At 56.1% G+C, this 15,166-nt stretch overlaps 4 protein-coding genes and 1 pseudogene across 5 annotated transcripts; all 5 read left to right on the top strand.

Moving 5' to 3' along the window:
• Positions 1 to 1,760: 1,760 nt before the first annotated feature.
• Positions 1,761 to 2,589, top strand: S100A3 (S100 calcium binding protein A3). The gene is given in 4 exon segments (XM_023508322.1): positions 1,761 to 1,818; positions 1,821 to 1,900; positions 2,429 to 2,528; positions 2,531 to 2,589. Coding segments are annotated over 4 exon segments (297 nt in total).
• A 1,797-nt stretch (positions 2,590 to 4,386) lies between these two features.
• S100A4 (S100 calcium binding protein A4) lies at positions 4,387 to 6,579 on the top strand. Its single transcript, XM_003802259.3, has 3 exons — positions 4,387 to 4,430; positions 5,265 to 5,420; positions 6,314 to 6,579. The coding sequence occupies exons 2-3, from the start codon at positions 5,280 to 5,282 to the stop codon at positions 6,476 to 6,478; spliced, it is 306 nt and encodes a 101-aa protein (XP_003802307.1). The 5' UTR covers positions 4,387 to 4,430; positions 5,265 to 5,279; the 3' UTR covers positions 6,479 to 6,579.
• A 3,363-nt stretch (positions 6,580 to 9,942) lies between these two features.
• Positions 9,943 to 11,036, top strand: S100A5 (S100 calcium binding protein A5). The gene is made up of 2 exons (XM_012813006.2): positions 9,943 to 10,086; positions 10,802 to 11,036. Exons 1-2 carry the CDS (start codon positions 9,949 to 9,951, stop codon positions 10,943 to 10,945), a joined length of 282 nt encoding a protein of 93 aa, XP_012668460.1. The 5' UTR covers positions 9,943 to 9,948; the 3' UTR covers positions 10,946 to 11,036.
• Positions 11,037 to 11,874: 838 nt separating this feature from the next.
• Positions 11,875 to 13,308, top strand: S100A6 (S100 calcium binding protein A6). 2 transcript variants are annotated; one of them, XM_023508317.1, is made up of 3 exons: positions 11,875 to 11,888; positions 12,613 to 12,764; positions 13,084 to 13,308. In XM_023508317.1, the coding sequence occupies exons 2-3, from the start codon at positions 12,627 to 12,629 to the stop codon at positions 13,216 to 13,218; spliced, it is 273 nt and encodes a 90-aa protein (XP_023364085.1). In that variant the 5' UTR covers positions 11,875 to 11,888; positions 12,613 to 12,626; the 3' UTR covers positions 13,219 to 13,308. The 2 variants fall into 2 exon arrangements, with proteins under 2 accessions (XP_023364085.1, XP_003802306.1); XM_003802258.2 differs by lacking the exon at positions 11,875 to 11,888 and adding an exon at positions 11,975 to 12,038.
• A 450-nt stretch (positions 13,309 to 13,758) lies between these two features.
• LOC100962538 overlaps positions 13,759 to 15,166 on the top strand; it is a 6,621-nt pseudogene continuing 5,213 nt past the window's right edge.

Genomic DNA, 15,166 nt, shown 5'->3' with positions numbered 1-15,166 from the left:
TTTGGTCATCTGGGAATATACCCAACAAAGGAATTGCAGGGTCAAATGGCAGGTCTATTTTTAGTTCTCTAAGTGTTCTCCAGACGTTTTTCCAAAAGGAATGTATTAGTTTACACTCCCACCAGCAGTGTAGGAGTGTTCCCTTTTCTCCACATCCACGCCAGCATCTCTGGTTGCAGAGGGGAATCTTTAGGGAGAGTCTTGGCTCTGGCTGCCCTGTGATGCAGGCCGCCCAGCCCCCGGGGGAACTAGGAGTGAGTCATTGGGCTCTCATGGAAACAACATTGGGCTGGCTGTTCTGGCTGTCTATGGCTTTCCGAAGCCTTCCAGAAGGCTGTGGAAGGCACAGTGGAACTGGGAGTAGGTGAGCAACTCCAGGAAGGGCTTCCCCCCTAACAGAACAGTGTGCCCTACATAGCCTCTACCTCAATCTCCCAGGGGTCAGGGGAGCAAACTCAGGGTAGGTGGTCATAGATTGGTAAATATCTGAGCTGGTCTTGCTGGGTGCAGTGGCTCATGCCTGTAATCCTAGCACTCTGGGAGGCCGAGGCAGGTGGATGGCTTGAGTTCAGGAGTTCAAGACCAGCCTGAACAAGAGTGAGACCCCATCTCTAAAAGTAGCCAGGCATTGTGGTGGGCACCTGTAGTCCCAGCTACTGTTGAGGCTCAGGGAAGAGGATCTCTTGAGCCCAAGAGTTTGAGGTGAGCTATGATGCCATGGTACTCTAGTCAGGGCAACAGAGTGAGACTCTGTCTCCAAAAACCAACCAACCAAACAATCAAACAAAAAACCCTGTTCAGCATTGGTAGCTCAACGGCTAGGGTGTCAGCCACATACACTGGGGCTGGCGGGTTCGAACCCAGCCCAGGCCTGCTAAACAACAACAACAACAAAAAATAGCCGGGCATTGTGATGGGTGCCTGTAGTTCCAGCTACTTGGGAGGCTGAGGCAAGAGAATCGCTTAAGCCCAAGAGTTTGAGGTTGCTGTGAGCTGTGACACCACGGCCCTCTACCAAGGGGAACATAGTGAGACTGTCTCAAAAAACAAACAAACATACAACCCCCCACCTCCAACCTGAGGTGGGCAGCTCTCAAGAGACCATCTGGTTTAGGCCCCTGACAACTCTGGGAGATGAGATTAACACCACTTTATAGGTGAGGAGCTGAGGGCCAGGGAGGTTACATGGCACAGCCAGGATTGCATAGCAAGTAAGAGGTAGAGATAATCCCACAAGTTTTTGCTTCAGTTTGGGGCAAGTAGCATGGTGAGGGGAGTGATGAGGTGATTGTGGGGTCCACTCAGACCCACCCCTCTTTGCTAATACAGACTTCTCCAAGGGTCTGAGGGCAAAGGAGCATGGGGGCAAGGGTCTCCTTGGGCAGCAGCACGGGGGGGGAGGCCTCAACTCATGAGTGGGGCAGACTGACACTGAGCCATTTCTGGGTGCTAGGGGCAAGAAGAGGTGGTAGAGCTAGAGAGTCTTCAGGGAGCCCTTTGGGGTGCAGGTGGTTGGGTGGGATGCTCCCTCCCTGAGGAGTTTGCAGTGATGTTGGGGAAATGAGACCTCTGCTCAGCAAAATAACAATGGAGACAGTTGTGACATAAATTAAGAGAGACTGGTGTGGTCAGGGAGAGCTGCACAGAGAAGGTGGCTTGTGAGGCCTGGAACCTGGTGGAGACTAAGATTGGTCTGGGAACAGTCGTTGGGAAACATCAAGGGCAGAGGTGAGTTGCACCCTTATTCTGTGACGGTGATGATGGCCAGTTCCCTGGAGCAGGCAATAGCCACCATCGTGGACACCTTCCAGAAATATTCAGTACACTTGGGGACAAGCACAAGCTGTGCCAGGCAGAGCTCAAGGAGCTGCTGCAGAAGGAGATGCCCACCTGGACCCCAGTGAGCACCGGGGAGCCCCTGGGAGGTGCTGCTTGACTCAGCAAAGAGAGACCTGGGGACAGGCATAGGCATGGGACAGCAAGGGATAGTGGTGGTGGTGGCAGGGAGGCTGCCCTGTGTGAGGGGGCAAGAAGAAGAGAACTGACATGGTAGGAGCCTCAGTTTTCTTACTCGTAAAGTGGGTGGCCCACTACCTCGAGCCATGAAGAATGCCTACCGCACAGTGGCACTCAGTGCAAATCACAGGTCCTTAATAAGGATCTGAGGAGGATCTGGGAGAGGGATTGAAATGGGTACATTATTCGGACAGGTGGGATGTGAGTTGAGGTGGGGCATGGCCCCCCTGCTGCCTATTTGTGTGGATGGGAGGCGAGGAATCTGCTCAGTGGACCCCAGGCTCAGCAGAGTGTGCACCACTCCTATCCTGTGAGACCAGTGTAGGACGGGGCTTGGGGAAGGTGAGGCGGTGCCCAGACTGCTCTACCTTCGCCACCCTGCCTTTCTACTCCCCACCCTGCCCTTGCATAGACTGAATTTTGGGAGTGTGACTACAACAGGTTCATGTGTATCTTGGACACCAATAAGGACTGCAAGGTGGACTTTGTGGAGTATGTGTGCTCGTTGGCCTGCCTTGTCTCTACTGCCACGAGTACTTCAAGGACTGTCCCCCAGAGCCTCCATGCTCCTAGTAGTCCCCACCCTGAGGTGGTGCTGGGCACGTCTCCCTCCCCTCCCTGCTGTACCCCTTTCAGTTAGGACTGGCTTGGGTCTCCTATCTGGTGCTCCATTTCCCCTGAGGCTCGGAGTGTGTGGGAGCTTCTCAGGATGTCCAGCTAGTGAGGGCTAGAGCAGTCCCAGCCCCTGCTGGGCCCCACTGCCTCTCTGTGTGGGTGGGACAGGTAGGATTTGCTCTGAGGCCAGGATTCTCAGCAGAGTGTGAGTCCACGATTGGAAAGTGCTTATTTAACTCCTAATAAAAGACTAATGTCAGCCTGGCTGGGTTAAATTCTTCTTAAAGGACACGCAGCCCTGCTGAGATCTTTGCTCCTCTCTGGTCTTTTCCACTGGAGGAAGGAGGCTCTGAGGACAGGAGCTGGGAGCTCCCCACGGGCTCTAAGAGCAGTTTTAGGCTCAGCGCCTATAGCTCAACCGGCTAAGGCACCAGCCACGTACACCTAAGGTGGCGGGTTCGAATCCCCAGCCCAGACCAGCCAAACAACAATGACGGCTGCAACCAAAAAATAAAAAAATAGCCGGGCGTTGTGGCGGGCGCCTGTGGTCCCAGCTACTTGGGAGGCGGAGGCAGGAGACTTGCTTGAGCCCAGGAGTTGGAGGTTGCTGTGAGCTGTAATGCCATGGCACTCTACCCAGGGGGAGAGCTTGAGGCTCTGTCTCCAAAAAAAAAAAAAGAGCAGTTTTAGACCCTGCAGAAATTCAGTGGTCTCAAGAGTCCCCAGAAGGGGCTGAGGCCAACACAGGGACACCCATCCTCCCATCCAGAGGAGGCTGGAGGGCCTATCTCTCATGCTCTAGGGTCTCTGAGCTGACCCCGTTAGGAGGCTGCCTTAGGTTCCTGGTGTGGGGAGGTGGGAGGGGGGATGAAACTCCGTCTTCTGAGAAGAGGGCAGGGTGTGGGGTGGGTGGGTGTTTGTTCCCTGCCCCAGGCAGTGGGAGCCCAGAGAGCAGCACTAATAGGATTAAGGTGTTTGAGGCACTCACTCCCAGCCAGAGAGGGCTTGCCCTGTGTGGAGGGAAAAGGCACTGCATCAAACAGCCCCTGACCCTGAAACTGTAGCCCACTGAGGGCCTTAGCCCCCTAGTTCTGGCTCTGCTCAGTCCCAATTACCCCACACTGAGAGATCCCCCCTGCTCCTGGTTCCCATCTCCACCCTGACCTGCCCCCCCTCCTTGATGTGCCTGGGAGCCCCCACACCTCACAGCCAGCCCCACTCCATCACTCTCTGGCCCAAGACCTATCCACTGACCTTCCTGAGGTGGTCAGAGAGCCTCCTCTTGACTGTCCAGCCTCACCAGGCCTTGCTCTTCGGGGTGGGGAAAGGCTGATGGAGCTGGTCCCCAGCATTGGGACTGTGCCTCCACCTGGGCAGCCACATTTCTAGGCTCTTTCCCACTTGTCACCCAACTCCTTACCGCTTGTGTCACAGCTGCCTGGTGGGGCTATCGCCCTGCCCCAGGCACAGGCTGCCCCTTCCTCCAGCTCCCTAAAACTCAGGCTGATCTATGAACCCCGTGTGGTGCTCACCCCCTGAAGGTCCCCGCCTGTGCTCACTGGGGCTCACCCACTCCCCATCTGTCCTAGAGGGGGACAGGAAGCCCTGTCCCCAGGCAGAGCTATTGGAGGGGGCTGAGGCACTACCAACATGAGTCCACAGAGGAGGGCAGTCCACTCTCTCCCACCCCTGTCAGGGGCAGGGCCTGGCTAGGGTATAAATAGGGCAGACTGCTGGGCTGTCCCCAAGCTTCCTCTCCCCAAACCCTCTCCTCGGCATTTCCTCTCTCTCTCAGCCTGGTGAGTGGCATTAGCCTGACTGGCACCCAAGGGGTGTGGGTGGCCAAGGCTGGGGCAGGAGAAGGGGTGGCTGGTGGGGGCCAGATACGGTTAGTGGACCCTCATGTGAGCTTGTGATAATGGAGGCTCTGGGCCAGTGTGAATAAATGTATGCATGGATGCGTGCATGGGAGGAAGCGGATAGGAGAGTGAGCACGGGGCTGAACTTGAGCTCTCAGCACTTCTGAGAAGCAGGGCTGGCATGTGCTGCCCTGTGTGTTGTGTGCTGGGCCCCTCGGGGATGTTTACTGGCTTGTACAAGTCTGTGTGCACTTTTGAGCACAAGAAGCAAAGCAAAGGCAGAGGCACCTGTGGGCTTCTGTGCGGTAGTGCCCTGTGCCCAGCAGTCCAGCCCAAGAGGCCTTGGCATCCCTGTCTTCCTTCTGTATTCCTGCCTCTGCCACCTCCCCTGCCCCTCCCTATACCAGGCACTAGGCGGCTGTTTTTTTCCGCTCTGGGCTCCTTGGGCAGGCTGCCAGCAGCCGCACCCAGACCCAGATGGAGAAGAATGGGCGGGTGGGGCAGCTGCAGCTGAGCTGAGGGTACTTGGGCTGAGCCAGCAGCAGAAAAAGTGCCCAGTGCTGAGGGAGGCCTGAGCCACAGAGCCTGTGCCCAGCCTATGCCAGAAGCAAACATGTGTCTCTCACTGTGCATGCAGCTGAGCCGATGTTGTGTCCCCCAAGGATGGGAGCAGAATTTCGCCAAACAGTCCTTGAGGGGAGGAGTGTAGTGGGGCATTTGAGTGCACCCACCACTCAGGGGTAGGTAAAGGCTGTCTCTGCCTCCTGCCCCCAGATCCTGACTGCTGCCATGTCGTACCCCTTGGAGAAGGCCCTGGATGCGATGGTGTTCACCTTCCACAAGTACTCGGGCAAAGAGGGCGACAAGTACAAGCTCAACAAATCGGAGCTAAAGGAGCTGCTAACTCGGGAGCTGCCCAGCTTCCTGGGGGTAAGGGGCATTGCCTGGGGTGTGCCATGAAGGCATGTCCCAGAGAGGAGTGCCAGACCCTGGGGGCAGCAGTCTGAGCAGAGCAACCATTGCTGAGGTGGGGACAGGGCAGAGCACTTGCTCTGGCTGCCTGGGGTGGAAAAACAGTGACCAGCACCACTTTCAGCCTTCTGCAGAAAAAAGGCTGAGGATGGGCAGATAGGTTAGGTTCAGACACTGCCAAGTGCTTTGCTCAGGGAACTAAGCAACTTCCCAGGGTGGTGCATGAAACGATGATCTGCTCCAGGATGGTCTGACTTTGGCCATCACTCCAACAACAGGTGATGTCTAAATTTCTACTGGCTTGTGGGTGTGCAAACACAGATATGGAGATACTCACACCCCCACAGACTTTCTTCCTGTTAAGATTTCTACATTGCGGGTGGCGCCTGTGGCTCAGTGGGTAGGGACCTGACCCCATATACCAAGGGTGGCGGGTTTGAACCTGGCATGGCCAAACTGCAACAAAAAATAGCCAGGCATAGTGGAGGGTGCCTGTAGTCCCAGCTACTTGGGAGGCTGAGGCAAGAGAATTGCCTAAGCTGAGGAGTTGGAGGTTGCTGTGAGCTGTGATGCCATGGTACTCTACTGAGGGTGATAAAGTGAGACTCTGTCCCCCCCCCCAAAAAAAGATTTCTATATTGCTTTCATGACCATTATCTAATCTATTAGAACAACCCTAACCCCAGTCAAGGCTTAGACTTCTAAGGAACACCCTCTCTGCCCTGGCTTAGCAGGGAGGGCTGGAGCTCCAAACCTGGGCCTTCCCAGCAGAGGCCCTGAGCAGAAACTTGATCTAGTCACGGCTCTATCCCAGGCATCTGTTCTCTATCTGTAGTCTCTTCTCCTTCCAGAAAAGGACAGATGAAGCTGCGTTCCAGAAGCTGATGAGCAACTTGGACAGCAATAGGGACAACGAGGTGGACTTCCAGGAGTACTGCGTCTTTCTATCCTGCATTGCCATGATGTGTAATGAGTTCTTCGAAGGTTTCCCAGATAAGGAGCCCCGAAAGAAATGAAGGCTCCTCCCATGGCAGGGGGTGTCTGCCAGCTGGGGTCTGCTCCTGCAGACACATGTGGCATGTTGAGCAAGCACAATAAAGATTCTTAGAAGCTCCGAGGCTGGTGGTCTGAGGCACTCAGGTCCTGGGTTGGGGGCTGGTTGTGGTGGTGGTGGGGTGTGTGGGGCTGAAGCAGTTTACAGGAAAGCAGACTAGTGAAGGGTGGACAGAGATGTGGGGTGATCTGGGAGCAGTGTGTGCACCCACCAGGCAGAGTTGACTGGTGGGACCAAAGGCAGGGAAGGGTCTACCCAGCCCACTCTTACCCCCTCACTGTAACCTTGCCTCTGTCAGGACCTTGAATGGAGGCTGGGGAGGAATTGAAGGTCACATCTGCCCTTGTCTGGGATCTGGAGTGGAGTCTGGGTGTCCTGGGAGCATGTTGGAGGGCTGGCTGGCACTGGCTTCAAGCTACTGAGGATTAACCCTCTCCTGTCCTTGTCTGCATCAGGGAGGGTGATCTGCAGGGGAACAGGCTTGTGGCAGCATGAGAATGCAGTCATACTCTGCCTTGTCTCTGTTACTAGGGTCTAGGCCAGGCTGTACTTATTTGGGAATCATGGTCCTTCAGAAGGACCAGTGACTGTAGAGGGATGAGTGGGGCACAGTGGCTGGTGAGGGGACTGAGCTGTGTGGTGGGTTCTGGCCATAGTTTTGGAGACAAAGTTCCAGACACATGATCTCAGGAAGGAAACTAAAGTGCTTCCCTGTAGGGCAGATTAGAGGTGAGGGGCTCAGAGTGCAGTGGGGTGGTTGAGGTTACATTTCAAGGCCATGACTGGTGTCACAGGATCTTTGAGGACGAGGTGTGGAGAGGGCAGGGCCAGATGCTTGAGGACTTGGTGGCCCAGACCTCTTAGGCTTCCCGTTACCTCTGCTGGCACTGGCTTCCTCTCAGGTTTTGGAGGAGGGGGCAGGAACTGGATGTTCCTTCAGGATCTGACCATGGAGACTCTGTCCAGTTTTGGTTTAGGACCAAGTTGGCCTCCCTACCCCGTCACCTTCTCTGGCAGGCCCCCTGAGCATCACTCTCCACTTTGGAAACTCCTGCTGCTTAGCAGCCAGGGCCTGCCAGTGGGGGTGGGGGTGAGTGGGGGCAGTAGGAGGACAGTGCGGGGTGGACGGGGTGTGCAGTGGTGGGCCCTAAAGGCCTGACTCAGTTCTGCCTTCACACTCAGCTGGCTGGTGGGAGAACAACTCTTGAGCACGTCCTAGGACACAGGCAACTCCCTGTCCCCACCCTACCCATGACTGCACCCTAACCTGGACCCTGCCCAGTCCTCATCCTCCACCCCATCACTGGGCCTTGTCCCTCCCCTGGGCCCTTTTCAGTCCCTCACTCAGTCTTCTATGCCAAGAGTATCTCACAAGTCCTTCCCCTGAGGGCCCGTGAGGCTCAAAAGCCCCTTTAAAGCCTTCAGTTCCAGACAAGCTGATGACTTTGCCCATGCCTTCGGCAGGGAATATCTCCCCTGTGGATTCTCATCTCAGGGTGTATCTTCTTTTCTCTTACAGTGGGTCACAGGATGGGTGGGAGGGTCCCCATGTGGTGGGTGGTCTAGACTTGGGGAGATGCCCTGGGCTGTGGCCACACCTCCCAGGTTTCTCTCTAGGACAGTCTGATGCCCCTCCCCCCCAATGCCTATTATTCATTGGATTCAGACGGTGAGTTTTGATTTTTGGTTGGAAGATGAGGCTTTTGGGACTGAGGACATGTGCCATGGTGAGCTCAGTGCGTCCCCAGCCTTGTGTGTAAACAAGGACTGTGAAGTAGGTGGGGAGGGTTCTCTCCAGCTTCACCCCAGGAGGCTCTGACCTGGGCCTCTCATGTCCCTGACCCTTTCTCATTGGTCCTGCCTGTCTCTGGGTTTCCTGGGGACTGGGAGTGAGGGAACAAAGGCTGAGAGCAGAGGGAGAGAGGCTGTGTCTGTTGCCTGGGTTCTCTGCTCTTGCTTCTGCTGTGGTGAGTCCTTCCTTCTTTTTTTTTTGAGACAGGAGCCTCAAGCTGTCCCCTGGGTAGAGTGCCATGGCATCTCAGCTCACAGCAACCTCCCACTCCTGGGCTCAAGTGAGTCTCCTGCCTCAGCCTCCCAAGTAGCTGGGACCACAGGCATCTGCCATAACGCCTGGCTATTTTTTGGTTGCAGACGTCATTGTTGTTTGGCAGGCCCCGGGCTGGATTCGAACCCGCCACCTTAGGTGTATGTGGCTGGCACCTTAGCCACTTGAGCCACAGGCGCCAAGCCGTGAGTCCTTCCTTCTTAGCTCCTGTTCATCTACCTGGTGAGCCACCTTAGGTGATGGGGGTGACAAGTGGTGGTGACCCCCACCAAAAAAGGGGCTGCCCCCCCCAAGCAGGCATGTGCTCAGTGTAGGGGGCGGGGAATAGAGTGTTTGGAATTGTGGCCATCAGAGTTTCTTGAGAAATGGCTCTGGGGTGGAGGTAGGGGTCAGCAGGATGCCCCTGCAGACGCCCTAAGGCTGCTGACTTCCACTGTGGGGCTGGCTGAGTCCCTCTGAGGTGGGTTTTTAGGTGGTAGGAAGTGAATGACAGATCCAGTTTAAGAATAGCAGGGAGGGCTTTGGGTTAGACAGGAGGACTCTTGGCAGGATTTACCTGCAGCCTGTGGGTGTGGCATCCTTCCTTCTCAAGGAGGAAGTGGTTTCCAAGTCTGAGTCACTGAGCTCCAGCTGCCTCTTCCCTTGGGTGGAGGTAGCTGTGCTGAAGAAATGGAGAACCCCCTTCAAGCCCACCCCCTGTGCTCAGGTCTTAAAAATAGTCCCGGAGATTCCAGTAGGTCCTGCCCCCCCCCCCCCCCCCCCCCCCCCGGCAGTCTGTGTGTTCTTTGGGCTGCAGGCCCATCACCTCTCTGCTGCTTCCTGCTAAGACCTTACTGCCCAATTCTAACCCTAGCCCCCTCTGGCCCCTGGACTCTGCCTTTGCTCTGTCCCCCACTCTAATAATAGGACACTACTTTATATCAGGTGATTCAGGAACTGGGGCAAAGGGAGGTGCCTAAGTGGGAACTGCCTCTGGACTGGAAAACTAGTGCCCACACTGGAAGGGGCAGAGAAAAAATCCTGAGCCTTTATCTGCTCTACCACCCGCCAGTTCTTTTGTCATGCTCTGCCCAGGTCCTTGTCAACATCTTCTAGGCAGGATAGTCTGCAGTCCCCTTGGGTGGCTGTTTTCCTGTCCTGGCTGCTCCAGAGTTGCCTCTGGTCTCATCACCCTCCCCTCCCGCCCCTTCCGTGTCTACCTGGGTCATATGTTTGGTGGGCTTCTGTCTCAGCATGGGTTCCACTCTCTGGTCCTTTGAGGGAGGAGCCTTGGGATTGGGCTGGTGGTAGTGGAGGTGGCGATAGAAGGTCTGGCTTCCTAAACAGAGGGATCTTCCCTCTGTTCCCCTGCAGAGCTGCACACGGTGATGGAGACTCCTCTTGAGAAGGCCCTGACCACTATGGTCACCACTTTCCACAAGTATTCGGGGAGAGAGGGCAGTAAGCTGACCCTGAGTAAGAAGGAGCTTAAGGAGCTGATCATGAAGGAGCTGTGTCTTGGGGAGGTAGGTGGCAGTTCCCTCCCTCTCCCTTCAAAGTCTGAGTGTTCCTTGCAGCGGGGTCACACTTGCTTTTGGGGTACTCTGGCCTAAGCCAGGGCAGGGTGGCCCAAGGGTATGGACTGAGACAGAAGGAAGGAGGTGGACATCTTGGACCAACAGAACTCTAGAACTCTGTGCTAGGGGATGAGGTGGGGTCTCACTAGGAAAGAGGAAGGGCTAAGTCTGGAGGGGGACAGCAGCTCATCTGAGGGCTCAGAAGGATGTGGGGCCAGACTCTCAGCTGTGAGTGGTGAAGGTGTCCAGGTGTCCAGGTTGAGCTGTGCACAACTCAGGCAAATGAAACTCAACTAGTCCCTAAAATGGGGACAGAGTAGGCCACGTAACAACCAGGCTGTTTTAATTAGGTGTTGGTATACAATCTAGGTATTATTTTTGGGGTGGGGAGAGTGTTGAGGAGCAGAAAGGCTGGACTAGCGTTCCTACTGTAACTTATTTAGATTCAGGAGTCAGGTTGCTGAGCCCCTACCTGGTGCTGAGCCCCTACCTGGTGCTAAGCCCTTCACTAAGTGTGGAGGGGGCTAGGCTCTGGGGTACTGATACTCAGAGTCCTGATTCAGCGGGGGTCACCCCTAGGCTGGAGGTGTGTGTGTGTGTGCACCCTGCGGTGAGGTCAAGGCTAGCAGAGTCCCCAAGCTGTCCCTCAGGTGGGCTTTTGCAGAAAATGAAGGAGAGCAGCATTGATGACCTGATGAAGAGCCTGGACAGAAACAGTGACCAGGAGATCGACTTCAAGGAGTACTCGGTGTTCCTGACTACACTGTGCATGGCCTACAACGACTTCTTCCTGGGGGATAACAAATGACTAGGGGTCCCCACTGCCCTCATCACCAGCCCCTTGCCCCTGTCCTGTGCAGGGCCTCTGTCCCTCTCTTCCTCCAAGATGGACCCTTTCAACAGAGGAAATAAAGATTTTTCCATTCCTGGTGTTGGGAGGTTGGTTTTGAAGATGTCTTGCCCACCTTGGCTGGGGTGGGTTGAGATGGCCTCCAGGTTTTAGTGTCCCGGGCCCCTACCCCTGCCCCACTTTCTGTCCTTCAGTATAGATGTCTGTCACTGAGGTTGTCCTGGCTTAGTTTCTCCCTCCTGGAAAATGGGGAAACTCACCAGGATTCGGCTGCCTCCCAGGACCTCTGCCAGATGTGAGGAAAGCTAAAAGGGAAGTGCTTTGAGAGCAAGGATCCTGGGTGGGATTGGGGTGTGGTGGCTTCTGAGGGCAGTAATGTGTCCTAGCCCATAGGAGAGGCCTAACCCACAGGAGGCCATCCTGGCAGCAGCAGTAAGAAGGGGGAGTCTGCCTCCCTGCCTCGTTTACTCTCCTCCATTTCCCCCATCCTCTCTGGGGCCAATATTGTGTTCTCTTCCCAACTCCCTCTATCAAAATCTCTTCCCCGGGGGTGGATTTGAAACTGTCACCCAAGGGTAACAGGGCCTGGCCTGGGCGGGGAGGACAGGGAGGGTAGAATTCCAGGACCCCCACCTCCGTGAGGGTCTCACCCCTCCCCCACGTTGACACTGGCCCCGGGGAGCAGTTGAGGCCACACACACAAGCAGGCACACCGCAGAGAGGGAGGCGGAAGTGACTGCCGGCCCCTGCCTCCCCCCACACCGTGTCACACGTCAGCAAGAGCAACCTGAATTACGGAGATTGGAGGGCTTGCAGTGGGCTCTACTAGGTTGCCCCTTCCTGTGCTAACCCAGAGCGGCCCTGGGTTGGGACGGAGAGGAATGTCCAAAGGGGACCCGGGGTGTGTGCAGCGTAAGCGGGCGGGGCGGGGAGGGCGGGGCAGGCGGGGGGAGGGGTGCGGCGCTGGCTGTGGGGGGCCGGGCTCTCGACTCCCACTCGGCTGGCGAGTCTGCGACACAGTTCGTCTTCGCGCTTCACTTCTTCCCTTTTGGTGAGTTCTCAACAGGGCGTTCCTCAGGCTGGGTCTAGTTACCCGCTGCCGCAGGCTGGCGGCGGTGGGCTCCGCGGGCAGTAGTAGACATCAGAATCTGGACGGGCCCATTGTGAGCTCCCAGGGCTAGAGGGAGAGTCAGGAGCTGCGGGCTGTACCAGGCAGGCCCCAGCCTAAGGCATCTTCATAGGAGGCTCCCCTGAGCTCTTTTAGGGTGCGGGAGGGTGTGCTTTGGGTGTGTCATTGCTAGTGTGTTTGGCCCTGTGAGGCTGTGTGTGTGGCTTCTGTCCTTCCTTGGTCAGTCACACTCCCTAACTTCTCTGGAACCCTGGGAGGACAATTTTCAGCTGTGCCCAAAACTGCTATCCCTTAAACCACTTCTCCCTTGGCCCTACTTGCATCTCTCCCTCCCCTCCAGCCCTGGGCTGTCTCCTGAGGACATTGTGCATGGCTGGAGACTGTGGTTTTGGCAGGGAAGTCAAAAGGAGTGGGAGGTGGTGGTGACAGGGCTCCTGGGGGTGAGTGAGATGTCCTTGATACTGCCCAGGGCACTGACTAGCTCCTGTGCCTCCAGTCTAGTCCTCAGCCATGGCGAGCCCCCTGGATCAGGCCATTGGCCTCCTTGTGGGCATCTTCCACAAGTACTCCAGGAGAGAGGGTAACAAAGACACCCTGAGCAAGAAGGAGCTAAAGGAGTTGATCCAGAACGAGCTCACCGTTGGCCCGGTGAGTGGCCTGCTCTCTCGGCCCCTTTTCCTACCTCAAGCTGAGCAGGAGAGGGGTTTGCCAGGTGCCTCTGACATCCATTTATTCACTCTGAGGCATGGGGCACACAGTGGATGAAGCTGGTAGACCTGCTCCCTCCTGGAGTGGGGTGTTCTCTGCCTAGGGTCCACTGTCCCTGAAGTGAGGGACAGGAGCTGAGGAGAAGCAAGCCCAGGTGGTCATGGGTCTTTTGTGACAAGTAAGAGGGCCACCTGGGCCCTGGAAGGGAGGGTCCAGGTTCTCATCACCACTGAGTCTAGATTACCCCTTGTAACATCAGATGCTGCAGGATGCTGAGATTGCACGCCTGATGGACGACCTGGACCGGAATGGAGACCAGGAGGTGAACTTCCAGGAGTATGTCTCCTTCCTGGGGGCCTTGACTCTGATCTACAATGAAGCCCTCAGGGGCTGAAAATAAATCAGGAAGGTGGAGACACCTTCTAGGGGCCTGCATCAAATTGAGGGATGAATAATTGTACAATAAATATTTTTTGGTCAAGTTGACCCTGTTTCCTGGCTTTCCAGGGCTTTCTGAGCCTCCGTCCAGTGCTGTACCAGCCATCAGATGTGCTTACAGCTCACCTCTGAGGCGCCTCACAGGCCAGTGGGCCCACTGGGCCACTGCCAGCTCTTCAGGTGCCTTTTGTGTGGATTAGAAACAACAGCCCCCTTGGCAGAATGACCTTAAGGGGTGGCTTATGTGGTCTCCAGTAGAGGATCCTGGGAGCCTGAAGATGGGACAATGACTACACCAAGCTGTGATGGAGTTTGGGGTCCCTAGAAGTTGGACAGAGACAGTCCTGGAAGATGTGCTTTACTCTGGGTGTGGTGAGGGGGGCCTGGGGTGGGGGTCAGTCCACTTTCTCACCACAGTGAAGGGGGCAGAGAAGGTTCACCCAAGGTGCCAGAGACTTGGTCCAGGGGGATTTCCTCAGACCAAGGAGGATAGTATATGACGTGGCTGCCCATGCTCCACCTGCAGGTGAGGCAGGCTGTCCATGAATTTAGGCATGGTGTCCTTTTTGGGAGGAGGTAGTGGCCAGAGGAGGTGGCAGCGGAATGAACACAGGAACCATGGGGTGCTCATGAATGAGCAAGGTGGGCGTCCCTGGAACTGGGCAAAAAAGCTTCAGGCCTTTCGGTTAATTTTGACCCAGGCTATCACTGCAGTTTCGACAGAATGAATCACCCAATTATTCAGAGCCTGGCCCTCAGCCTCCATAGTGATGACTAACTGCAGTACTGCCCCAGTGTTTTCAGGCAGGGGGGTTGGGGGAAAAGGGGTAAACTCTGTTTCAGGGTGATGGCCTTTAGGTCTAGTGCAATCTGTGAAAATTCCTCTCTAGGTCTTGAGGAAAAGATCTCAGCTTCAGATGCAGACCCTGTCTTTACTCCCCTCTTCTCACTCCTAGGGCAGGGGCAGGCAGCTTTGCGGAATGAAGTTGTCTTCTGTGGCCTTCAGGCAGGGACTGCTGAACGGCCAGGAGCCCTTCCTTCTCTAGCTGCCTCCTCTTCTCTGGAGGGAGAAGTCACACAGTTGGCAGCAGGAATGATCGGGGCCACTGTCCCCCTCTGCACAGCCCTGTCCAAGCCTTGGCTCAGTTCAGTTCGCTCTGGAAAAGTACCCTGACCCCACCCTTCGCCGCCGCCCGGCGGCCAACAGCTTCGGGCGCGCAACGAGCGCCCCCGTGTGGGAAGAGAGGGGCACTGCGGGGACAGGAGGCCGGGAGCTGGGACCGGCTGCGGTGGGGCTGGGGCCCCTCCGAGTGAAGAGAAAGGCAGGACTAGGGAGCCCAAGGAAAGTCAGGGTAGGGAAATCTTTTAACTCCTGGCAATCAACTCCGCTCAGTTTCATCTTACACACCCCACGAGTCAACAGGAAAAGGCTGTTTGCGAAGACAAATAGAACCTGAACCTCGCCCCTCCTCCACCTCCAGGGGCTTGAAGACCTTTCACAAATTAGTGCTGTTTTAGCAGAGGGAAGGAAGTTGTTCCTGCGCGCCTTGTAGACCCTCTGCGGCGGGGAGGTGCTGTTGTGGCAAGGCCATCAGCCGCACTTCTGGGGCGCTCTGGTGGGCGGGCAGGGTAGGGGTTGAGAAGACTCAGCAAAGGTGCACAGTCCCCCTGCCCAATAAGCAGGCCGTGGGGGAAGTGGGGATCAGGAACACGAATTTAATGAATAGCAAATCTTTGCTTGTTTGGGGGTACAGTTTTTATTTTTCTTTGAGACAGAGCCTCAAGCTGTCACCCTGGGTAGAGTGGGGTGGCATCACAGCTCACAGCAACCCCCAACTCCTGGGCTCAAGCGATTCTCTTGCCTCCGCCTCCCAAGTAGCTGGGACTACAGGTGCCCGCCACAA

This window comes from Otolemur garnettii, unplaced genomic scaffold (assembly GCF_000181295.1).
Source record: "Otolemur garnettii isolate 467f Iridium unplaced genomic scaffold, OtoGar3 scaffold00244, whole genome shotgun sequence".
NCBI lineage: Eukaryota > Metazoa > Chordata > Mammalia > Primates > Galagidae > Otolemur > Otolemur garnettii.
This window is presented reverse-complemented; position numbering and strand designations above follow the sequence as displayed.